At 29.0% G+C, this 23,540-nt stretch overlaps 6 protein-coding genes across 10 annotated transcripts; 3 read left to right on the top strand and 3 right to left on the bottom strand.

Annotated features, from left to right (window-relative positions):
- Positions 1-675: 675 nt before the first annotated feature.
- LOC109599475 (protein SERAC1) lies at positions 676-4,095 on the bottom strand. Its single transcript, XM_049965410.1, has 10 exons — positions 4,003-4,095; positions 3,792-3,944; positions 3,221-3,743; positions 2,682-2,958; positions 2,375-2,626; positions 2,249-2,293; positions 1,380-1,829; positions 1,170-1,328; positions 844-1,057; positions 676-779 (listed from the first exon to the last, which is right to left on the bottom strand). Exons 2-10 carry the CDS (start codon positions 3,854-3,856, stop codon positions 719-721), a joined length of 2,046 nt encoding a protein of 681 aa, XP_049821367.1. The 5' UTR covers positions 3,857-3,944; positions 4,003-4,095; the 3' UTR covers positions 676-718.
- Positions 4,096-4,100: 5 nt separating this feature from the next.
- On the top strand, positions 4,101-4,662 carry LOC109607268 (uncharacterized). Its single transcript, XM_049965411.1, has 2 exons — positions 4,101-4,267; positions 4,385-4,662. Exons 1-2 carry the CDS (start codon positions 4,127-4,129, stop codon positions 4,595-4,597), a joined length of 354 nt encoding a protein of 117 aa, XP_049821368.1. The 5' UTR covers positions 4,101-4,126; the 3' UTR covers positions 4,598-4,662.
- Positions 4,663-4,785: 123 nt separating this feature from the next.
- LOC109607275 (cathepsin L-like proteinase) lies at positions 4,786-7,641 on the bottom strand. 4 transcript variants are annotated; one of them, XR_007547605.1, is made up of 3 exons: positions 6,605-6,697; positions 5,259-5,307; positions 4,786-5,204 (listed from the first exon to the last, which is right to left on the bottom strand). XR_007547605.1 is itself a non-coding variant. In XM_049965412.1 (3 exons), exons 1-3 carry the CDS (start codon positions 7,584-7,586, stop codon positions 5,004-5,006), a joined length of 309 nt encoding a protein of 102 aa, XP_049821369.1. In that variant the 5' UTR covers positions 7,587-7,641; the 3' UTR covers positions 4,786-5,003. The 4 variants fall into 4 exon arrangements, 1 of the variants encoding a protein (XP_049821369.1); XR_007547606.1 differs by lacking the exon at positions 6,605-6,697 and adding an exon at positions 5,553-5,712; XR_002192168.2 differs by lacking the exon at positions 6,605-6,697 and adding an exon at positions 5,509-5,706.
- Positions 7,642-8,636: 995 nt separating this feature from the next.
- Positions 8,637-9,915, top strand: LOC109599459 (procathepsin L). Its single transcript, XM_020015463.2, has 4 exons — positions 8,637-8,661; positions 8,714-8,795; positions 8,862-9,191; positions 9,286-9,915. The coding sequence occupies exons 2-4, from the start codon at positions 8,718-8,720 to the stop codon at positions 9,826-9,828; spliced, it is 951 nt and encodes a 316-aa protein (XP_019871022.1). The 5' UTR covers positions 8,637-8,661; positions 8,714-8,717; the 3' UTR covers positions 9,829-9,915.
- Positions 9,916-10,466: 551 nt separating this feature from the next.
- LOC109599469 (NADP-dependent malic enzyme) lies at positions 10,467-19,127 on the bottom strand. Its single transcript, XM_020015475.2, has 9 exons — positions 18,980-19,127; positions 15,350-15,527; positions 12,576-12,916; positions 12,337-12,517; positions 12,121-12,281; positions 11,865-12,064; positions 11,480-11,799; positions 11,132-11,426; positions 10,467-11,075 (listed from the first exon to the last, which is right to left on the bottom strand). Exons 1-9 carry the CDS (start codon positions 19,006-19,008, stop codon positions 10,912-10,914), a joined length of 1,869 nt encoding a protein of 622 aa, XP_019871034.1. The 5' UTR covers positions 19,009-19,127; the 3' UTR covers positions 10,467-10,911.
- Positions 17,687-23,458, top strand: LOC109599441 (DNA ligase 3). 2 transcript variants are annotated; one of them, XM_049965000.1, is made up of 2 exons: positions 17,687-17,712; positions 20,603-23,458. In XM_049965000.1, exon 2 carries the CDS (start codon positions 20,603-20,605, stop codon positions 23,258-23,260), a length of 2,658 nt encoding a protein of 885 aa, XP_049820957.1. In that variant the 5' UTR covers positions 17,687-17,712; the 3' UTR covers positions 23,261-23,458. The 2 variants fall into 2 exon arrangements, with proteins under 2 accessions (XP_049820957.1, XP_049820956.1); XM_049964999.1 differs by lacking the exon at positions 17,687-17,712 and adding an exon at positions 20,352-20,539.
- The last annotated feature ends 82 nt before the right edge of the window (positions 23,459-23,540 follow it).

Here is a 23,540-nt window from a genome sequence, read left to right as displayed (position 1 = left end):
TATCTATATAAATATTGTGCGACACATTAATCATAAATGTGTTCTAATATATTATTTATCATAAAAAATAATGATTCATTATGCCTAAGACGATTAGATTATTGTTTTAGCTCATTCTTACCGATATTCGTTAAAATAGTCATAATATGAATAAGACATATATTCCCAATTTTGTGAGTAAGCACACAATGTATGACGTATAAATTAAATTAAAAATGTTTTCTGTATATGTGAAATGTATTTTACATTGTTTCCTTTCGGAAATTGTGATACTGTGTCTCAGGAATGATAATTAATCTATAGAGAGGGTAAAACAAAAAAAAAATAATGTATTAATTTATAAAAATATATCTCTAGATAGATTATTTTCTCAGGGATATAATAAATAAATAACAGAGTTTATATCTGATACTTGAGTAATTACTTGCCATTTAAAGATATATGTTAACATGTGTAAATTGTTAGTATAAATTTGTAATTTCATTACATTGCTAAATTATGAAGTTATTTATTTATATATAATCCATATATTACCAAGCCATTTAATGTCAATGTTTTGTTATAGCTAATAATGTTGTTTTTATTGCAGTATCATGAAATTACTAAAGTAAACCAATCAATTTGCGTATCATTAATTAAAAGTTACGTTTCTAATTCAATTGACAGATTTGTGCATATATTTAAATAATTTATTTAAAATACATTACAATTATATGATTTAGTTTTCCATCAACACCTCTTGAATTAACTGAAGGACTTTTTGGTACAGAAATGAATATCTAAAAAATTCAAATACCCTAATTACCTATTATATCGACATGGAGAATAAATAATAGTAGTTACCGATTTATGGGCTTGCATATGTCTAAATGATCTTGGGGGATTTCGTAGTAATCTCCGACGCCAGGATTTCCTGAATGTGGTTCCACAAACAAAAAATTGAATTTCATGGCGGTAACGACAGTTGACTTTGTTTCAACGAATGTAGTTATTTTCATTGGAATTTCTTTAATCATTTTCCGAAATTTGTTGTGTAACTCAATTAGTTTTGGAGAATCTATGAATATAAAACAATAAATTATGAAGAAATAAACGTGATTTTGTATAATATATGCTGCTCTAAGAAAATATATTCTCTAACAACTTTTAAATAAAATATAACGTCGTACTTTCTCTTAATTCCTGTACTTCAACGGAAGGCCACAATAAAAGGGCAGTTGCTTGACTGAAATTTGCTATTCTAGAACCAACGTGTGGCGTGCTATAAAATATAATTCCTTTGGTATTTCTGCACAGGTCTTGTTTCGTTGGATCATCACTTTCGAATGCTGTAAACAACAAATAATCATAAATGAAACATTTGTATAAAATTGAATTACCATCGCAAAGCATATTTTTAACGATCAATCCGCCCATCGAATGTGTTACCCAGACGATTGGCCTTTGACCCACTCCGGCGAGAATTAATTTTTCAGAAAGTTCTCTACTCCGTTGCTCCAGATTGGGCTTCACATTTTCACACGGACAAAGTGGGGCCCACATTGACAAGCTGGTATCATAGTTGATGCCTATTATTCGAATATTTTTGCAGTCGTTTGCCAGCCAATCTTTGGGCCAACAAAACGTGTATGTCTGATCCTTTTTTGTAAACTTCTGTCCGGGACATGTCAACGGATCTGTCGTCTTACAATTAGTTTTGGTCGGAAGATCGTGCAAAACCACGTCATAGTCATCACAAGTTCTGTCTGTTATTAATTCCTTGAAGTTTTCCAAGTATTCCTTTGTGTTAGGATCGCTGCTCTGGCATATTTTTTCTTCGTTGTCCGATTCTGTATCAGGACAGATCGTATCTAACAAAGGTTACAACAGTTAATTTTATAATGTAATTAATGTTTATGACCCTGCGATATATCTGGTATCTGTTAAAAATTGTAACTTTTTTCACATGCTTATGGGAAATACACATGTATATGTGTATTAATTAATTTATATGATTCACATGAGACAAGTTATTATTGTAACAAAACAAACATGAAATTCCTTATTTCTTTTCTATTATTATCTTCTATTCTATTTTCAATTAGTTTCCCATGTTAAAATTTAAAACTATAGTATGGATTAGGATAATTCAAATTTCAAAACATAGACGCACAAAAGCAATTAAAAATTTAAAGTATTATTGAAATTGCAAAACATAAGCTAGGAATCAATCTTCCAATTATAATTCAATTACCATGATATTACTTACTATTAAAGTAACCTAAAGTTAAGGCAACAGAATTTTGGAATTTTTCTGGAATATCAGAAAAATTTAATAATATGTAAAATACGTCATAAATATATGTTTTCGTTCTATATTACGTTAGCGACTTACCCAGCAACCCCAAAGTTGTCTGTTGTCTGTTTCTTTGTCGCCAAGTAAAGAATACCCCACCCAAAAGGCCGTGAATAAATATAACATCTACTTTTTGAGGTTTACAATTTTTGTTTAAAGGATGTAGTAAGAATAGTTTCTTGGAATAAACCGCACGTTCATCATAATCTAAATTCGCCAAAGCTCTGGCAGCAGGAATGGAAATTCTAATGTCACTGTGATTTAACCATTCCGATAAAACGCCAATCCATCCTGTAAACCATTAAATATTCAATATGAAATTGTGTACTATAAGCATAAAATTTACCTGACTTAAAAATAGGATCAAGAAGTGAGGGAAACACTGACATATATGATATTATTCTACAGAGTACAACAGAAATGGCAGTATTATTTTTAAATCGGTTGTGTAACTCCATCAATAGGGGCAAGCCATTCAACTGAACAATATCATGAGCATATTTTTCAACACTCGCATGATGCAATAAAGACTCTAAGCACATAGGGATTAGATCGCTTGCAGACTGAATAAATTTGCTTAATTCTAGAGAAGTGTTGTCATTATCAATTATTCTACTAATATCCTAAAAATATATTCTGAATTTTATAATGAATTGTGATGAATAATTTCTTTAACAATTTAAACAAACAATCTTATCAAATATGTAATTCTTGTTAATTTAGATATTATTTTTAAAATAAAATTTGATTTAAAAATTTTAATATTTTTACAATATTAATTACTAATTTAATTAATAATTAATTTTATTTATATTGACTGATTAGAGTTGTTGTTATATAAAAATTTTGAAACAAATCTAAGTGAATTCCTTTATGCTTTATTACCTGTTCATCAATAAATACTTTAGATATAAAGTATTGCATGCATACATGCTTAGATTTTTGTTCTAGACCAATTAAGAGCTCTTTTAGTTCATTGACTAACATACGTTTGCTATAATTTGCATAATGAACTTGAGGTCTAATGAAAAACCTTGGATCAACACCTTTAGTTCTAGCTAAAGCAATTGCAGTTCTGGCATCCAATGAATTTGCTAATAAAGAACAGTGCCAATCATCAAGCTTTTTTATACTGGCAAGTTTCTTTAATGCCTTATCCCTTACAATAATATTATCACTTAATGTTAAGCTTAAAAGTCTTCGAGCATATGATAATTTAAATGAGTTCCAAGCATGTTCTATACTATTGTTTTGCTTATTATTTCTCAAAATGTGTAAGTCTATGAAATCCTGGCTGCTCTTTTCTTCGCAACTTGTTGAACACTCCATAGCTCTTAGTACTGATGTGTCTAGGGCATTCTCCAGGACATCTCTGGTTTTTTGTACTTGATAGTAAAGCCATCCTGCACTATGTTAATTAACATTAATTATGGAAGACATTAATGAAATATATTACCTAGTGAATATAAGAGGAATACTGAAATATTTTATGTAAGTTGAGTGTTTGCGTATAGTTTGCATTTATAAATAAAAATTATTTATAAAAATATGCTAAAATGTCATAACCTACATGTTTTGAATTTTAAACAAGTTATCCAACTGAACGAAACTAAAATTATTATATGTAATAATGAAAATAATGTTGTAGTTAGTTATGTTTTTATTACCTACTACGTCTTCGTTGTGAGAATAATATTTAAAAAAATTTCAATAATCAATTATTATTTCGTAAGTGTTTGTTGCGAATAATGACTTTGTGACAGAACAGTTGGTGATCTGCGACTGGAAAAAATGGCGGAGCAGTTTGACGTTTCTTCTACGGAACGTAAAATTTTGGAGGAACGCGCTCAAAGGAGAGCCGCGTTGAGAAATGAATTTTTGAAATTAAAATCTGATCCCTTCAAGCATGCATCAGGTGAAGGTGGCACCGTTGTAAGTACTTAATAATATTTTTATGTGTTATGTCATACCTAACCTTAAAGTTCATAAACAAATTATTTGGAAATGTATTTTATAACATGAATATTTCTAATATTATTATTATTTTAGTTTGATCCAGCCATCCAACGTTACCAGGCCATGAAAATTAGTGGCTATGACTATTTCAAGCCAAGCATCAGAAATGGGGTATATGGAATGCTCTTTTTAGTCATCCCAATGGGTGGATTTGGTTACCTATTATTTAAACAAAGACAAGAACAAGAGGCTAAATACAGAAGGGGAGAAGTTGCTTATAAAGATCGTTATTTCAAATTTGCATAAACTATATACAATTTGTTAGTAATACATTTAAATATATAGGAAGATGTTTTATTTGTTTTAATCAACTTTTGATATTATTTCCCTGTTTATTATGTCAGATGATTTTCCATTGAATAAAGCTAAGCAAAATATGCTTTAATATTTTATATAATGTATTTTATCAACATCTTTCTCAATTGAAACAACAATAAAAGTTAATACATATATTATTGATAAAAATATAAATGTTATTTAATATATTACACAAGCATAATTTGAAAGTTTATGTGCATTTTACACAATTTATATGTTTTAAACGTATTAGCTGTTCTAACAAATGCCATGGCTAATATTTATATACAATATTTTGTATAATGTAATTTGACTTGATTCGTCTTCGAGTTTATAATTAATAGTAAACTGGAGTTTATTGAGAGCTTGGTCTAAAGCCACACCGCTGTTTCATTTCTTCAGTAGTTAAATCGGACATATGATTTATGGCCATGGAGAAAGTCACCTCTCCTTTTTCATATTTTGCATTGTGTTCTGCTACCTTTTTTAACGACTCTTGGAATATTTTAAAACGAGTTTGTTCTTCTTCTGCACCATACGATTTATTATGTTTTTTCTACAAAACAAATTACTGTTATTACTTTTATTTTTAATTAAAAAAGTAGTTTACCTTAAATTCCTCCCATTGTTGTTCGTCAGTAAGGGAAGCCATATCGAGACTAGAAAAGAATATTTTATTTAGTCACTTACGTGTCATGATTTAAAATGCTTAAAATGTTTTTTATTATAGAAACATATTTAATGAAATTTGTTTATTTTGTCTTATAGTTATGCCAAAGCTGTGATGGTCTCCCTCATTTGAGTGTTCGAACGAATATTAAGCATATACGTTAACTATATAATATTTGCTTCTAATTTACCTGCGTTAGGAATGAATAGTTATACACTGATGGAAAATACGTACTTATGTCAATACAATGGTTCAACAACTAAAGTTATCGGTGTTAATGATTCATAAATCCTATCAACATTTATTTTTAAAAAGTGGTTTCCATAAATAACTTGCACTGATTTAACCAATTAGAGAGCCTCATTTGAATTCGTTCTTGAATTCAACCAATAATAATCGAATAACAAATGTGGGTGGACTAATGCAGCGTACTGAATAAATAAAGAAAATATATATCGGAATATTTATTTTACATGTGATACATATCATTTTAATGATTCATCTGTTGACTGACCGTTTCTATAATATGAAAAAGTGCAATATTTATTTATTTTATTTGTAAATATAAGTAATATTAATTTTACATGAATAAAAATGTTTTAATTACAATTATACAAATATCACTAATTATCATTGATTAATTCTTATGTTCTTCTTAAGGTTTGTCCTTGTAAAGTATGCCTGTTCTAAATTAACTCAAAATCCTAAACACATTTATAAATTGGTTCGCTGTGTGTCATTTCTAAATGTTCTTCTTAAGGTTTGTCCTTGTAAAGTATGCCTGTTCTAAATTAACTCAAAATCCTAAACACATTTATAAATTGGTTCACTGGGTGTCATTTCTAAATGTGAGGTGTTAGGTAATATTTAGGAGAATGAGCAAAAAAAAAACAATTTTATTTACCATTTAATTTTGTTGTCAATTACCAATTTATTTATTGTTAAAATTATTAAATTTTGAGAAGTTTTCCAAACATTATGGAGTTTTGAGTGGTGAGTTTGAGAATCACTCTCCTAACCTGTACATACATATATTTACAACCTTTTTATGTTTTAGTAAAAGCCATAGTTCTGTACATAGATGACAATTAATTTTAGGCGGCTCACATATAGTCATGTGTCAATGACGTCGCCCAAAGATAACAAAATATATGGAGTATCGAGTTTTGTTTACTTTTAATATTCAATATAGGTCATAGAACAAGGCCATTTATATTTTTCTAGTATATAAAACGTTCATTGTCTAACTTATATATAAAAATACCAAATTATTACATTAAACTTACGTTAACAGCTAAATTTTACCGTGAAGAAAATTTTAGAGATTAACCAGTTTTACCATCACACACATTAACCATAGACAAATTAAAAATGAGTTATTGTTGATTTGTTCAGTATATGAATTTATCTATGATTTAACACGTATGAAATCATTGTATAACACTGTCATAAAATATATTTAATTATATTATCCATATTAGTCCTTTACGTAATTTGAGAAACAAATTAAATTTACCAACAAACAAATTTATAATTGAATATAAAATCTGTGTGTGTTACACAACTAAATGTAAAGAAAAATATTTTACTTATACGTTCTGAACAAACAATTTTACTGACTGATTGTCAAAATGTATTTAAAAAAATATTTATATAAATTTATATAATTATATAAAAATTATTCTTCACTCATCACAATTAAAGTTATTTTAAAATTCAACTCGTTTTCATAAAAACACACTTTAAATTGCTCTATCGTCTCTAAAAACATTTTATTTGTTTATAGACTCTGAACTAAAAATATAGATTTCTTCAAGTTCTTTTACCATAATTGAAGATTGTCATTTCCAAAGACTAGCTGTGCCAATGAATCGTCTATATGAGTATTTAACTACTAATGATATGATATGATAAATTATGATATTTGGACATGGTTTAGAAGAATATTGACAATCAATTTTATGAATTTTTCCGGCTGGACACGTTTATTCAAAATGACAACCACTTTAAAAATTTTTACATGAAATCTAGCTTTAGCAAATAATCATTATAGTTAAAAGTTCCTTGTTTTGAAATATGTTTCCTTATATTCTGGTCACTTTTCAACTTTTTGGAAACATGAGAGATTTAAAATTTCACAATAAAATGTGTATTAAAATAATTGAAAACATAACATTGAAATTAAATTTTATATACTTTTTATACTAACCTTTTTAATAAAATCGCAACTAGATTTCGTCGTTGTTGATATGGATTCTTCCTAAACATTTACAAACAATTTTATATATTTTTAACAATGAAATATTTCAATTCAAGAGACTTCATTTTCTAAATAAGATCATAGTCATAGTTATGAATAATATATATGCATATACATATTTTGAAGTATTCCACGTGGAAGAGACAAATTAATTATTTAATTTAATTATTAAAAAAATAAAACATCAATTCCAGATTATTAAATAGCATCAATAATGTCGCAACACTTGGTGTATACTCTTATTCACCTAAATATTAAAAAAGCCAAACCAATATGGTATTTTACACTTACCAACCTACACTAATACTACTTTTAGGCAACTATTTAAAATTGAATTGAACAACAATTGAATTGCTCATTAATGTAATTAATCATACACATTACTAGTGTAATGTAGAGATAACATGGGAAAATATCGAATGTTTCTATTTTCGTACATTGTCGCAATGTGAAGTACATCAAGTAGACATCTTGTTCACGATAAAAAATATTGTAAAATACCTAATAAATATAATAAAATACACAATATATAATTTTGTAACTTTTTATTTTTTTGCAAATTTGTTTGAAAAATTTGTATTTAATCTATAATATAATATATTAATATGTGTTAATTAATTATCGTAAAAAATTATTTCCGTATACATAATCTTAAGAATATTAATATAGATATTTACGTATGTCTTTACGTATTGTTTAAATAAAGTAATATATGCATTTCTTTTTAATTAAATAAAAAAAGTAATTTTTTATTACTTCAGTATAATATGATTTAGTGCTATAATTAATTTACGTATTTAACATTTTAGTAAATTTATTTTTGGAGTTAAATGAATCAAACAAAAATAAAACAATTACATATCAAAATATATAAATTGTATACAAAATATAATGCGTAATATTCTTTAGATAATCAAATCAAGATAATTCTTAAAATTCAATGCCTAGACGGCACTTGACATTTTACCTATTATTAATTATTAAAACAATATATTTATCTGATAAATAGTCTACTAGGGTTAAGCCCAACTAGTATATAAATAAAAATTTTTGAGAGACAATATTCATTTCATTTAGTAAAGGGTAAGTAATAAATTAGTAAGACAGAAACTCATTCATAAATTATTTTTTTTAGCAAAATGAAATTTGTACTGGTTATAGCGTCAGTGTGCTTGGTTTTGGTTACGGCCAACCAACAAGACTTTGAAAATTTCAAAGTAAGCGGTCTAATAATGTGTGTAAGTGTAAAAATGAACAACTCTTAAATATTTGTTTTTTTTAAGATACAACACGGAAAAGTATACAGATCTTCCGTTGAACAACGTCTGCGTTACCAAATTTACTTGAACAACTTGCAAGAAATTGAAGAACACAATGCAAGATACGAAAAAGGATTGACTACCTATAAAAAAGCCGTCAATCAATTTGCTGATATGACCAAGGAAGAATTCTTGGCCTTCTTGAAACTTAGCGGAACAGCCCCAAAGGTTAAGGCGACTGAATTGTTCCAATCGAGAAAGGCTGCACCATCCTCCATTGACTGGAGAGCAACAGGTGCCGTAACCCCTGTCAAGAATCAAAAGAGTTGTGGTTCGTGCTGGAGTTTTTCAGCGGTAAATATTGGTCATATATGTAATTTATTAAATTATTAATATTCGTTATATAAGTTATATAATGTTAATCATGAAATTTTTTATTTAACTGCAGACTGGAAGCTTGGAAGGTCAGAACCAAATTAAAAATGGCAAATTGGTTTCTCTCTCCGAACAAAATTTGGTGGACTGCTCATCCAGCTACGGTAATGCAGGTTGTAACGGTGGATTGATGGATTTGGCATTCGAATATGTCCGTGATCATGGTATTAACAGCGAAGCTGACTATCCATATGAGGGTGTTAATGGAAAATGCCGTTTCGATTCCAGCAACATTGTTTTGAAGGCTACTGGCTATGGAAAAATCAAGAAAGACGACGAGGACGATCTCATTGAAGCTATTGGCACAATTGGTCCAATTTCGGTTGCGATCGATGCTACTTCATTTCTCCAATTTTACAGTTCAGGCATCTTTACTGATAGTACCTGTTCTAAACACTCTTTGAATCATGGTGTTCTGGCTGTTGGTTACACTGAAGATACAATCATTGTCAAAAACTCTTGGGCTAGTTCCTGGGGAGAATCTGGATACGTTAGGTTCAAGCGTGGATCTAACTTGTGCGGTATTGCTACTGACGCCAGCTATCCACTACTATAAAGAGTTCCATTTGACATATTAATCATATCTATTTATTTTATACCTACTAAATTTTAAAAGCGATTAATAAAAATTCAATCAAGATTATGTATGCTTAATTTTTTGCCATATTGAATTTATACTTACTCGTTATAAATATTATAATATTTAATAATTATAATTTCAAATTTTTATATAGATTATAGCAACAATTTAAACAAAATAATTAACTAAAAGCTTTTATGAAACATAAATCTGCAATCTCCAATCTTGCACGCTTTTCTTAATATACTTCAGAAAAATTTGACAATGTAGACTAGATAGATGAAGTCTGCTTGAACTCACAAAAAGTATTTGATCAAATTGATTTCAGTATTTTATTCGAAAACATGTTTGGATACACTGAAAATCCAGTTTGTTTCTTGTGCTGATTTTACTTTTATTGGATGCAAACTATATAACCACTCATATAATAAAATTTTTTGATAAAAATCGTTGCTAACCAATATAATTTCACTTGATATAGATAAATGTTTCTCTATACCATTTTGACTTAATGTTTAGAGCGCTTCTAATACTCAAGTTAACATTTTCTAAATTGTAATGTAGATTAACTTAAGTTTAAAAATTAATTCCTTAGTAAATAAGTAACATAAACATTAACAGTGACATAATTTTATTAACATTAATTACACTTATACCAAAAGTCGGTAATCAATAAAATGACCAGAAACACAATACTGTTTAAATAATCTAATGGTAATATTGCTTGATTTTGCTATACAATACTGAAAAAAATTAATAGTGCTTGTGATTCCACTCTGTTTTATGTCCTCGTGTCGATTAACTTCTTATCCATAATATGTAATAAATTATTTTAAAAGTATAATTAAGTACATAATTACATTTTACATATGGCACAACATATACAATATTTGCAGGAACCTAACTGTATAAATGTAATAACAATTTCTCTGTTTTCAAAAACATAAATTCCGTCGTAACAATAAAAAAGTACAAATAAATTAAACTTAATATTAAATTTCAAATATAAACTGTAACATAAATAATTTAAATATCACTGCTTGCGTCTTAATACATTTTTTATTTGTGTCCCAATTTTGTGGGCTCTAGAGGTTTTGTTTTGATATATTTAGGGGTAGGCCATGCCCATGTGATGGGCAATGAGGGCTCATAGTTGTAATTATACTGGTGAGATTCAATATAAGCCCTCTTGTCTTCAGGTTCTGGATATACTGAGGCAATACCTAAAATCCCAATAATTCGTTAGTTAATATTTTACTTAATAAATGTGATAACTTACGTTCTTTATAGGCATAATCCAAAATTTTGCTGGCAATTTGCATAGAACACTCCTTGATTACACTAAGTGGCGGATAAAGACTTCCTTTCTTTAGATCTTCATCTGTAACATTTTGAGCTACACACTCAGCTGCAATTAAGAACAGTTCTTCACGAATGTGGTGGATGCCACCCAATAATACACCCAAGGCAACACCAGGGAAAATGTATGCGTTGTTTCCTTGACCTGGGTAGTAGGTTTTGTCTCCCATGGTTACAGAACCGAAAGGAGAGCCGCTGGCAAATATAACACGACCCTAAAAAATTTAAGTTAAAATTCCAATAATTCTTGTAGATTATAACCACTTACATCTGTATTAGTGTAGGCTTGCTCAGCAGTACACTCAGCCTTGCTGGTAGGATTACTGAGAGCGAATACAATTGGTCTTTCATTGAATGAAGCCATAGCTTTTAAGATTTCAGGAGTAAATGCTCCGGCAGCTGCTGATGCTCCAATAAGGATAGAAGGCTTTATCTCATTTACAACCTGAGCGAAATCCTTAACGGGGGCGTGATCTTTGGCATAGAATGCTTTGTGTCCGTCAAGGTTACCTTCTTCACGGCCCTTAGCCAAGAGACCATCAATATCTACCATCCAAATTTTAGATCTGGCCTCCTCCAAGGATATTCCTATAAAATTGACAAAATATTCAGAAGTATAAATAATATTATTTAAATGTTGTGAAAGATTTTACCTTCGCATTCCATGGCCTTTACACAAAGATCAGCGATACCGATTGCAGCTTCTCCAGCGCCAAGGAAGAGGAACTTATTATCAGACATTTTCTTGCCTGTCAACCTCTTTGAAGCGATAAGACCAGAAACGGCTACGCTAGCAGTTCCTTGGATATCGTCATTGAAAGTGCAGTAACGTCCTCTGAATCGATCTAAGAACCTATTATAAAATAATTTATTATAAATGAAATATTTAATTTAACAAAAAAATGTTACCTGAAGGCGTTGTGATTTCCGAAATCTTCAAATTGGATTAGAGTATTTTGCCCATAGCGTTTGACCACACCCTGCATAAATTCGTCTATGAAGTCATCATACAGTTTTCCCGTTACACGTCGTTGCCTTAAACCTACATATAGTGGATCTTCTAACAGTTTCTGTAAGCAAACTCTGTTATTATCTATTATAAAAGTGTAATATGTATTTGCTAACCTGATTATTAGTGCCAACATCTAATACTATGGGCAGACATTGATGTGGTGGAATGCCAGCTAGGGCAGTATACAAAGCTAATTTACCTACTGGGATACCCATACCGCATGCACCTAAATCACCCAAACCCAAAATCCTTTCACCATCTGTTACCACGATGGCTCTAACGTTGGGTTCTGGCCTGTAACCAAAAAAATTCATTATAATGATTAAATACAAATATAATGTGCGTGACTTACCAATTTTTAATTACATCATAACAGTGACCCACATCGTTAATGGTAATGAATAAACCCCTGGGTCTTCTATAAATCAGCCCGAATTTTTGGCAAGCCAGACCTACTGTAGGTGTATACACGATCGGCATCAGTGATTCTATGTTCTCAGACAAGAGACGGAAGAAGAGCTTTTCATTTCTGTCGTGCAATTCTGTGAGATAGAGATATTTGTTCAAATCTTCTTGATATCGTTCAATTGATATCCTACATAATTCAAGCTGTTCTTCTTGGGATTTGAATCTGGCAGGTTGAAGTCCGTGAATACCAAGAGCTTGTCTTTCCTCCAATGTGAATGCCAGACCCTAAGAATTTTAATAATGTAGTATGTGTATTAAATAGCATAGCAAATAAATAAGTTTTTACGTCATAGAACATAAAGGCCGTATTGAATTAACGCGAGAACCGACAAAATCCAGTAAGCTTAAATTGAAGGTTAAATTTACTTTTTTATTAAAGTTTCAATGAACAAGGTGACAATGCCTTTAAATTAGATAATCACATTAGTACTCCGGTTATACTATGTAATTTTTATCTCTATCAATGCGTAATACATGAAAATTCCTATTAGTAATGACATGTTTTTATTCAGATTTTCTTTTGTGTAATTGTGGTTTTTGTTTAAAATTTTTATGGCATATTATCGCAAAGTGTGATATATTTCAATTTAATAATTGATGACAAGCTATAAAATAATTGTAGAATAATTAAATTTAAAGATTATGACGATAAAACGCTTAAATGTATACAATATATTTTTTACAACATCAAATTATATTCCAGGCAGAATGTTTTTGGCGAACTCGCTAAAATTTTCACATATTTTATCTACGTAAACACACATTAACGCTGTTTGTTGTTTATTTTACTTAACAATATTATATTAGTGAAAAAAATGTATTAGATAAGTAACTAAAAGAAACTGATATGTAATAAATTGTGAAGAACTAATTCAATAGTAAAAAAATGAAATTTAATTTTTTACATACAATTGACAAAATATTAAATTTTCCTACAATTAAATATAGTAGATCCAATTGTCTTTTTCTATTTTATATATGTAATATTGAATTAACACCTCGTTAAAAAGATAACAATACCAACAAAGCTAGTGTTGAATTAAATAATAATAATTAATAATATTCCATGCTTCAATGGATATTATAATTGAATAATGATATTCAAAATATAAATGTAATTTCCCTATTACAACGAATTAGATCAACTGATACAGTGCACTTATCTAGTATCAAGTGTTTATCATAACTCGAGTGCAAATATTAGTAAAATTATTTACAATAAAAGTTATGAGCTCTCGACACTCATATCTACACACTAGGGAAGATATTTTTCTAGAATTACCTCATGATACTGAATGACTGCACTATTAAAAATTATTATTAGTTTCAATTTTATTTTATTTTATTTATTTTAACATTTTTTTTTTTCAATTGCAAAGCTTGAAATTATGTACTTCTAGACAAATTTCATGATTTTTGGGCCCAAAATAAAAACCTACAAGATAATTTTTAGGTAAGAAATTTGAATAAATCATAATAGCACATTTTTTATAGGAAATTTAACTGCACTACTGGATTAAATATCCTCTAAAATGAGTATATACCAAATTTCATAAAAAAACTATACATATTCATTATTCTATGGAAAAATAAAAAAAAAAACATATTCTTTTAAGGAATTACTTTTTTAATCAAGTAGTCTATGAATAAACTGTTAAAAATATTATCTTATTTTTCAAGAATGTTATTATGAACTTGGCATATACCATTTTAAGGGGAGCTCATTCCAGTGGTGTAGTTAGATTTGGTTTTGGGCCAAAAAACGTAACATTTTGTCTATATTTTTATATTCATACATATTTTCATGTTATAAAATTGAAAAAAAATGTTAATAGCTTTCAAATGAGCCACACTGTATTTTTTTTATATCCAGTTATGTTGCATTGTTTTTATGAATATAGTTTCACATATCAAAACAAAACCAAAATATGTAAAGTTAAAATAGAATAGTGGTTGGCATATATCCAAGTGTAGTTTAAGTACTTTATCTGTTTTCAAAATTCATATAAACTTGTATATACTGGATATTGATAAAGGCTTTTTCCAGAAATACTAATAATCGTCTAAGATAGGAAAATATCCATTTAAGAATTTCAAAAACTTAATCGCTTTTAAGATATAATAATATGAAATGTGCCATTTTTATACGTAACTTACTTTCTTATTTAAATATATAATTATATATTGTTTAATGTTTTTTAAAGATAATCTTTAAAATATGTCAAATTCATACTTCAACCGTTGTTAATATTTATTAAAATAATAGTTCTTAAAATATTGTAAGTAACCCATGTATATTTATTTAGTGTATAGTGTTAATTAAATTGTTTATCACATAATTTATGTTTTCATTTTCGTCATAATTTCAACGTGTTATTCACACCTAAAACTAATGAGTGATGAAATCATTATCTCTTCCGTGTATTAACGGATGTGGTTACAAAAAGGAAAAACTTTTAACTTTAAAAAAAGAGATTTCCATCTTTGTAACCATTTTCTTGTAAAATATAATTTTCTGCATTTCAACACTAACAATATAAAATTCAAAACAAATTTTGAATGTGTACATTTAAAAGTTATATTGGCTGATATTAATTACTTAAAATATTGTTAATAAACAAATAAAAACAACGAAACTACATACATACATTTGCCTACCTTATTCAGCCGGGGATCTCGCAGATGGTCAATGCCCATAACTTGTGATGGACAGATGACGTCACCACTGACTTCATGATACTCTCGTTTGATGGAATCGTCATTTTTAATTAATTTCAAAGATTCAGTCAGTACGCCCTTTTGTCCTTGAATGGCCGACCGCGATGCCAGGCCAGCTCTAAAGGAAACGGTTTAATGATAAAATTAAGCAATTTTTTAATATTTACAGGTAATTCAGTTTTATTGTTAGATGATCCAGCGTGTCGTTAATAACGTATATGTGACCAGTAATTTTTCTTAATAATCACATTGTTGTAATCAAAGCCTGTGATTGCATTGGAATTCTTATGTATTATGTAATTATCACTGATAGCTGCCAAGACGTCATTTCATAAATCTACTTGGTAAATGGCCAACAATAAAAATCAGTTTAAAAATAAGTGACATAGGTGAGTTAACTGCATAGGTAAATTATTCGACAAGCAAATATAATTAGAGGTTTTAATTAAAAAGTGGATATTATCAATTGAAATTAATTGATTCAGAGTTAGTCTATATGCAGATAAAGTCATTCGATTTTATAAGTACATAGATTATTGCATATTTCGTTCACACAATGTCTTGGAAATTATCCAATATGAAGATAAGATATGGTAATCAAGGGACCTGGAAATTAAATTAATTCTAATCGATGGGTAATCTTGATGAATTGTATTGTTATAATTTTTGGATTTAAATCTAATTACTTCATATTTGATTTCTTAATGCATTTATATTTAGATTATTTATCGAATTTCTAAAGTCACCGGATTATTATGTGGTTCCTGTAGGAGGTCCTGTACTCGTTTAGATTTTGGCAATGTAATCATATGGAAGATTACAGACAGAACTTATTTTTTTTTAAACCAAGATAAATTTTAAGGATTTGCCAATATCAAATAATAATAATTCAACGGAATAATTTTAAATTTCGACACCAAATTATTTTAAATCATCGGATTATTCTGACTAAAGTTACGAGGTGTCTCATAATTGGTTTGCGGTTTATTCAGTTTTACAATTACACTGCGTAAATAAAGGCTGGAATGACATTGAGGGATTTTAATGTTTCGCTTATAACAAACATAGTTGACGATGCATTCGTAAGGATTTTTATGTAATATGTAAATGCTTTTTATTAAATCAGCAGTTTTATCCATAAACAACTTAATACTTATTTATTAGACGGAAGTTGGACTGTATAAATGAGTCGTAACATCCCTTAAAAATAATTATGAATGTAATATAAAATTTGGATGATGTAAATATCTGGTTTAATCAAGATGGCAATGAACTTGTCTACAAGGAACTACTTTGCCGACACAATATGCTAATTACGTAACGCCTGAGATAATAAAATTCTAAATATTTCTGAAAGACTATGTTATAAAGCGAGGTCAAGTTTAAAATAGCTTTTGACAGGAAGTTCATCTCAATTGAAGGTCCAATCAAATGAAAGTTCTCACTTGGCCAAATACTGAAATACACATTTTGCAGATACTTAGAAATTATTTACTTTCAGAGCTTTTAGGTGCAAATATGAAATTGAGGCTTCAGTGAATTTTTCAGTGGAATCAAACATGGTCTACAAAGTTTTTCCAGATATTTTTGGTCAAATCAATTTAAGACCCTTTTTACATATTTTATATGTATTGTTACAAATACGGTACTATCTTAATTGCCACATTTATCGCTGAGCACACGTCACGTTTCCAATTGTGTTCAAAAATAAATCACGTGTTTAATCGATTAGATTTCTAAGTCCTGCATTTGTATAGTAACAGGATATTGAAATCAGTATTAAAAATTAAATGATAACATTTTAAGGTGATAAAAAAATACGGACATGATTTCTGAATATTTAATTAAATACCAATTTTACAGATTGAAAAATGTTAATTTGGACCAAGCATATGTAGGTGCCAAATTATATTTTTGTACTAAGTCATTGATATTAATGGTTCCGTTGAACTGCTAATCACAAAATTGAGGTTTATAAGTGACAGTCGGTGATTCTTTTAAACAATTCAGTACTATTTATTTTATATTTATTGTTCAATTAACGTACTTTGTTAATTCCCACTTGTGTTATTGTACACGTCACGCAATCAGTTATATTTCTGATAATTGTATGTTTATACTAACAGGAATTCTTTTTCTTATTATTTTAATTGATAACTTTTTACCGCCTCACATAAAAGTTACGGACGTAAATTATGAATTTTGTTTGCATATTAGTCATAGATTATCGTACCAGAAGCACATCGAATGTGTGTTGGCACATTTACCAGTTTTTATTTTTAACATGTTTTCTGTTAAGTTAGGTAAGTTCAAAGTTTTATTCGTAAAATATTTTTTGTTTGGGTGGTGTTTAACTTAAGATTTATTAATAGAAATTGACATTATGAGCATTCGATTCGTTTTCTGTTAAGTTAGGTAAGTTCAAAGTTTCATTCTTAAAATATATTTTGTTTGGGATGTGTCTAAGTTCGTTTTAATAAAGAAATAGAGTTATGAACATTCGATAATTGATCGTTAGGGTGTGTTTGTGTATCGTATCCAATGACTCCGGAAACTCTCCACTTAATTTCTTATAAACAATTGAACAACACGGGCGTTAAATGAATTAAATTTGCGAGAATAAAAAAATATTGTTTATTTTGGTTATAAATATCCTTTAGTCCATAAATAATAGGTTTGTTTGTTCATCAAGTTTAATTTTTATTACCTATTACACATGTAGGCACACGCTATTATCGTTATTATTGAAATTACTGAGTATTTTATTCCACTGGCCTCATCAAAATAAATAACGGGATGTGTCGACATGTGCATTAACGACTGTGAAATACGATCCCTCTTGTTGGGTTAGATCGGGAATTTTCCAGAGTATGACCTATGTCAAAGAGGCTGTATGGTCTTCAAAATTAGCAAAACTGGTTTTTTCTGTCCTTATATTTCACGGTTATTCCCATAGATTGGTAGAAAAAGTCAAATAGAGAATGATAAAAGCAGTTTATACTGTAAACATAGCTGGTGGCACTCACACGATTATTACACGTTTTTATATCTTATAACACGAGATGTGTTTTAATGTGTTGTACGGAAAATTGTTAAAAGGAAGTTAAATTATGTCATATAAATGGAAGCAAAAACTAAAAATCTATCAAATTATAGATCTAAAATTTAAAGAGTAATTTCACCTACAGTATAAATTTGGTTATTTAGTTAAGTATTGTTTCTCGTCTATAGTCAGCTGTTCCATTAGGTAATGCTTCTAAATTTAACAAAAGAATAAAATCGTCGGCCAACAATAAAATAACTACACTTCATGTGCGGGAAATTACGTTGCAGAGAAAAATTATAATATACAAATTTCTGGTCATATTTCATTTATGGCATCCTCAAAATAAACACGACCGGACACGTTATTTTGAAATCGCGCCTAAATTTATCGATCCCGGACAGTGCCATACAGTAAATTCTAAAAAAAGTATAATTTTCTACCAGTCTTACATAAAAAAATACAACTACAACTAACAGGCTAAATAACAGCAAACAGCACAAAATAACAATGAATCCGGTACTCACATCACAGAACGTGGTATCAACGAGAACATTTTCGTGTACCTCAGCTAATAGCTGACTGATTAACTACGGACTCCTACAACGGGCTCTCTAGACATGGAGGGAATGCGCGCCACTGTACCTGTTTCGTCGTTCCGAGCAGTCGCAGCAGTGAAATCTTTAAACCGATTTGTCCCTTTTCTGACCTATTTACGGTTCATTTCCATTTTCAGGTCAGGATATATAGGTCAGCAATTGAATGAACTCCTTCGATCTTTTGATTTATAGTTAAATCTTAGATAAACGTGTTTTTTGAGACTACTTGGTTGCCTACAAACAATTCCATACTGACTAGTTTGTTTCTTTAAGTACTTTATTTGATCAGAATTTATTTTTCAGAAATGTCGGATATGAACGGATACTTAGAAATAATTAACAATTATGCTGACATCGCTTCCTTATTACGAATATTTAGTTTTGGTAGTTTCTTTTCTATATTGTAATGATGTATCCCTTTAACATAACATTTATTTACAAATTTTTCAATTAAATTTTGTTACAGCTAACTACATTGATCAGCATTTATATGAAGTATTTATGTAGTAATTTTCATTCTGATGCCTAATGTAGCATGAAACTTGTTAAAGACAGAAATAAAAAGCAAAATTTGAGTAAATTGAGTAGTATTATCGTTAATCACTTTTTTATTATGAAATTATGACTATATGGTTTTTAATAGTATTTATTAGTATGAGACTTTGTTAATCAGAAATGTCAATGAATATCTTCAAATAATTAGTAACTTAGGGTTACTCAATTGGATCTTTAATTCTTTTCTATATTGTAATGTGTACCCCTTTAATATCATATTTTTATACATTACATTTAGAGTTTAATTATATTTTGTTACAGCTAAGTACATTGATCAGCAGTTTAGTTTGATGAAGCTAATATCCATATGAAGCATTTCTGTAGTAATTGTTGAAATTTCAATTTTATAGTAATAATAATAATATTAAGAAGCTTTCTAAAATATCATTGTTAATAATAATAATCTTCATTTGTCTGTAGATATAAAACAAATTATATATAAAAATAATATAATATGTATTTGTAATAAATATACCTACCCTACCTATAAAACATGGGTATCTAATTGTTGCATTCTTCTTATACTTTTGGTTGGCCAAAAGCTGAGAATACTAAAACCCAAATATTAACCGGCACACCATAATCCAAGACAGTGATATTTGTGTGACATTTATCACGTACTATATAAACAATACCATAACATGATGTAGATATTAGATAGGCTAGTACAATATCTTTTTAAAAAATAAAATAAATAAGTATTTTTAAATAAAAATATATTTTAATATATGTAAATGGACATACAGACAACAATGGTATTATAAAAATTACTGTTGTTATCCCAGTTGCCTACTATTGATACAGATGATATTTGGTGGTCAGAAATGTAAGGTTAATGATATTTAATATAGAAAAACTATATATCACATAGACCACATATATTTATGAAATTAAAAATAGTACAGTAATTTAGTCAGTACATTGATATACAAGGTAAAATTTTTAAAATATTAATTTATTTAATTTGTGCTGTCAACAAAATTAATATGTTTTTAGATGTCTGATACAGAAGAAGAAAAACCTTTCGCCATAGAAATCGCAAAACAAGGTAGAGCAGGATGTAAAAAGTGTAAACAGAAATGTCCTCAAGGAGAACTCAGAATAGCGAAACTGGTAGCAAATCCTTTTGGTGAGGGCAAAATGAAGTCCTGGCACCATGTTGACTGTCTATTTGAGGTTTTTAAAAAACAAAGGCAAAATACTAGAAGAATAGAAAGCATAAGTGATATAGATGGATGGAATTTATTAAGTGCTGAGAACCAAAAATTAATATTAGATAAAATTGAAGAGTTTGACAAAACATTCCACAAGAAGTTTGGAACTTCACCAAAGAAGAAACCAGCTGAAAACAACATTAAAAAAACCACTGAACTAGTTGAGACCCAAGAAACTCCTTCTAGTTCACCTGTAAAATCAGTGAAATCAAAAGACTTATTATTTAAAGGATTTAGAATTTTAGTAGCTGATATAAGCAATGTAAGCAGCTATACAGAAAAAACAAATTTAGTGGCAAAAGTTTTCAAAGATGGTTTTGATGGGAAAGGTTTCAAAGGTGATATTATTTTATGGTGTCGTTTACTTTTACCTGGAGTTATTAAAAGGGTATACAATTTACAAAGTAAACAGCTTGTTAAATTATTTAGTAGAATTTTTCATACTGATCAAGAGAGTATGCTTGAACATTTGGAGCAAGGTGACATAGGTGAAACAATTGAAGAATTTTTCATAAACAGCAACAAAATAAAACCCGCTAAAAATAGTTCACTTACTATACAAGAAGTGGATGATTTCTTAGAAGAACTTACAAAGTTAACAAAAGAGGATGAACAGATTTTTCATTTTAAAAAATTTGTACCCAAGTGTACTGCAAATGATTTAAAAATGGTTATTCGATTAATTGTCCATGACTTAAGAATGAATGCTGGTGCTAAGCATGTTCTTGAAGCTGTTCATCCAGATGCATATGAAGTTTATCAGTCTTGCAGAGACTTAAATAAAGTTATTAGTCGATGTTTACACAATTTAAAAGAAGTTAAATCATCCTCTGTTAAAGCTACAATTAATGTCATGACACCTGTGTTACCAATGCTTGCAAATGCCTGCAAATCTGTGCAACAAGCCATTAAAGCTTGTCCTAATGGCATGTATTCTGAAATAAAATATGATGGGGAACGTGTACAGGTTCATAAACAGGGAACTGAATTTAAATATTTTTCACGTAATTTAAAACCAGTTTTGCAGCATAAAATTGGCCATTTTAAAGATTACATCCCTAAAGCTTTCCCAAATGCTAATGACTTAATACTGGACAGTGAAATACTGATGATTGATACTGTGACTGGGAATCCTTTACCTTTTGGGACATTAGGAGTGCATAAAAAAAATGAATTTAAGGATGCCAGTGTTTGTTTGTTTGTATTTGATTGTATTTATTACAATGGAGAAAGTTTAACTCATAAACCAATTAAGTATAGGAAAAAAATATTACAGGAAAACATGACAGAAATTCCAAATCATATTGTCTTTTCTGAGATGAAGGAGATTAATAATCCTGAAGACTTAAAAGCTATGATTGCCAAAGTGCTGAGTGCTGGTTTGGAGGGCTTAGTACTGAAAGATTTGAACAGCATTTATGAACCAGGCAAAAGGCATTGGTTAAAAGTTAAAAAGGACTATTTGTTTGATGGGGCAATGGCGGACACAGCAGACCTCATAGTTTTAGGGGCTTGGTATGGAACTGGCAAGAAAGGAGGTATGATGTCAACTTTTCTTATGGGAGCATATAATAAGTTTTCAAAGAAATTTTGCACTGTAACAAAAGTTCATACTGGTCATGATGATAAGACTCTAGAAAGGTTGCAATCTGAATTAATTATGGAAAAGATAAGTTGTGACCCCTCAAAAGTGCCTAGTTGGTTAAAATGTACTAAAACAATGGTTCCCGATTTTGTCGCTAAAGATCCAAAAAAACAGCCAGTATGGGAAATTACTGGGGCTGAATTCACTAAACATGAAGTTCACACTGCAGATGGTATTTCAATCAGATTCCCAAGAGTTACAAAAATAAGGGACGACAAGCACTGGGAATCCGCCACTACAGTTGATGAACTAAAAGTCCTTTACGAAAAATCTAAAGAAACAACAGATGTAAGTTTACTGTTGAATGCTCCTAATAATGATTTACAAGAATCTCCAAGTAAAAAAAAGAAAACTGATGATGAATCTACAAAAATTAATACACTTTTTGAGGCGATGAATAATAAGGGACAAGATAAATTGAAACGCAAAATTTCAAATGACAAATCACCTAGTCCTCGGAAAAAAAATAAAGGGAAAATAGAAGTAGAAAAATACTTTGAAAACCAATTACCAAATTATTTCCCCAATGTTAAAGCAATTCTTGAACCAAATATTGATAAAAACTGCGACTTAATAAGATACTTTATTGCATATGGTGGAGTAATTTTAACAGAAAATGAGGCAAGTGAAGCCACACATGTTATATATTTGGATAATAAAATCATTGAACCATATATTGTATGTCCCAAAACTGCCGTTCATGTAGTGATAAATTGGATTTGGGACACTGTGATAAATAAGGGCATCCCAAAAGATATTAGACCTTATATAGTTCGATGGGACCCTTTAGAATAAGTTGGCTTTTTATTATATTGATTTTAATTTATTTTAAATAATGTATTTAATATTTAAATATTTTAATATGTACATACATTTTAAAAATACATGTAAATAACTATTTAATTAATGAAGATGTGAAAAAACTCAATTTGATATAATGTTAATTGTTGGAATGAGGTGAAATTTGTATAATAAATTATTAAAAAAAAATAATTTTTTATTGATAATATTGATATATTTCTAGATTGCACTATATTTAGTTGTTGCCTGTTCTAAAATTTTTTATCAAAAATGT

The sequence above is a fragment of the Aethina tumida genome, chromosome 3 (assembly GCF_024364675.1).
Source record: "Aethina tumida isolate Nest 87 chromosome 3, icAetTumi1.1, whole genome shotgun sequence".
Lineage (NCBI taxonomy): Eukaryota > Metazoa > Arthropoda > Insecta > Coleoptera > Nitidulidae > Aethina > Aethina tumida.
Note: the sequence above shows the minus strand (reverse complement) of the source record. Positions and strands in the feature narration are given on the sequence as shown.

Excerpts from the sequence above, each read along its gene's own strand:
- LOC109599475 (XM_049965410.1), bottom strand. The coding sequence starts at position 3,856 with ATGCAAACTATACGCAAACACTCAACTTACATAAAATATTTCAGTATT. Across the intron at positions 2,294-2,374 it reads GACAACTTTGGGGTTGCTGG|AAAAATTCCAAAATTCTGTT; the intron begins GTAAGTCGCTAA and ends CTGATATTCCAG. Across the intron at positions 1,830-2,248 it reads AACTTTAGGTTACTTTAATA|AATCGGACAACGAAGAAAAA; the intron begins GTAAGTAATATC and ends GTCCTGATACAG.
- LOC109607268 (XM_049965411.1), top strand. The coding sequence starts at position 4,127 with ATGGCGGAGCAGTTTGACGTTTCTTCTACGGAACGTAAAATTTTGGAG. Across the intron at positions 4,268-4,384 it reads CAGGTGAAGGTGGCACCGTT|TTTGATCCAGCCATCCAACG; the intron begins GTAAGTACTTAA and ends TTATTATTTTAG.
- LOC109607275 (XM_049965412.1), bottom strand. The coding sequence starts at position 7,586 with ATGTTTAGGAAGAATCCATATCAACAACGACGAAATCTAGTTGCGATT. Across the intron at positions 5,308-7,527 it reads GTTGCGATTTTATTAAAAAG|TCTCGATATGGCTTCCCTTA; the intron begins GTTAGTATAAAA and ends ATTCTTTTCTAG. Across the intron at positions 5,205-5,258 it reads AACAATGGGAGGAATTTAAG|AAAAAACATAATAAATCGTA; the intron begins GTAAACTACTTT and ends TTTGTTTTGTAG.
- LOC109599459 (XM_020015463.2), top strand. The coding sequence starts at position 8,718 with ATGAAATTTGTACTGGTTATAGCGTCAGTGTGCTTGGTTTTGGTTACG. Across the intron at positions 8,796-8,861 it reads AAGACTTTGAAAATTTCAAA|ATACAACACGGAAAAGTATA; the intron begins GTAAGCGGTCTA and ends GTTTTTTTTAAG. Across the intron at positions 9,192-9,285 it reads CGTGCTGGAGTTTTTCAGCG|ACTGGAAGCTTGGAAGGTCA; the intron begins GTAAATATTGGT and ends ATTTAACTGCAG.
- LOC109599469 (XM_020015475.2), bottom strand. The coding sequence starts at position 19,008 with ATGTTCTCGTTGATACCACGTTCTGTGAT. Across the intron at positions 12,917-15,349 it reads GAGATCCCCGGCTGAATAAG|GGTCTGGCATTCACATTGGA; the intron begins GTAGGCAAATGT and ends TAAAATTCTTAG. Across the intron at positions 12,518-12,575 it reads TATGATGTAATTAAAAATTG|GCCAGAACCCAACGTTAGAG; the intron begins GTAAGTCACGCA and ends TTTTGGTTACAG.
- LOC109599441 (XM_049965000.1), top strand. The coding sequence starts at position 20,603 with ATGTCTGATACAGAAGAAGAAAAACCTTTCGCCATAGAAATCGCAAAA.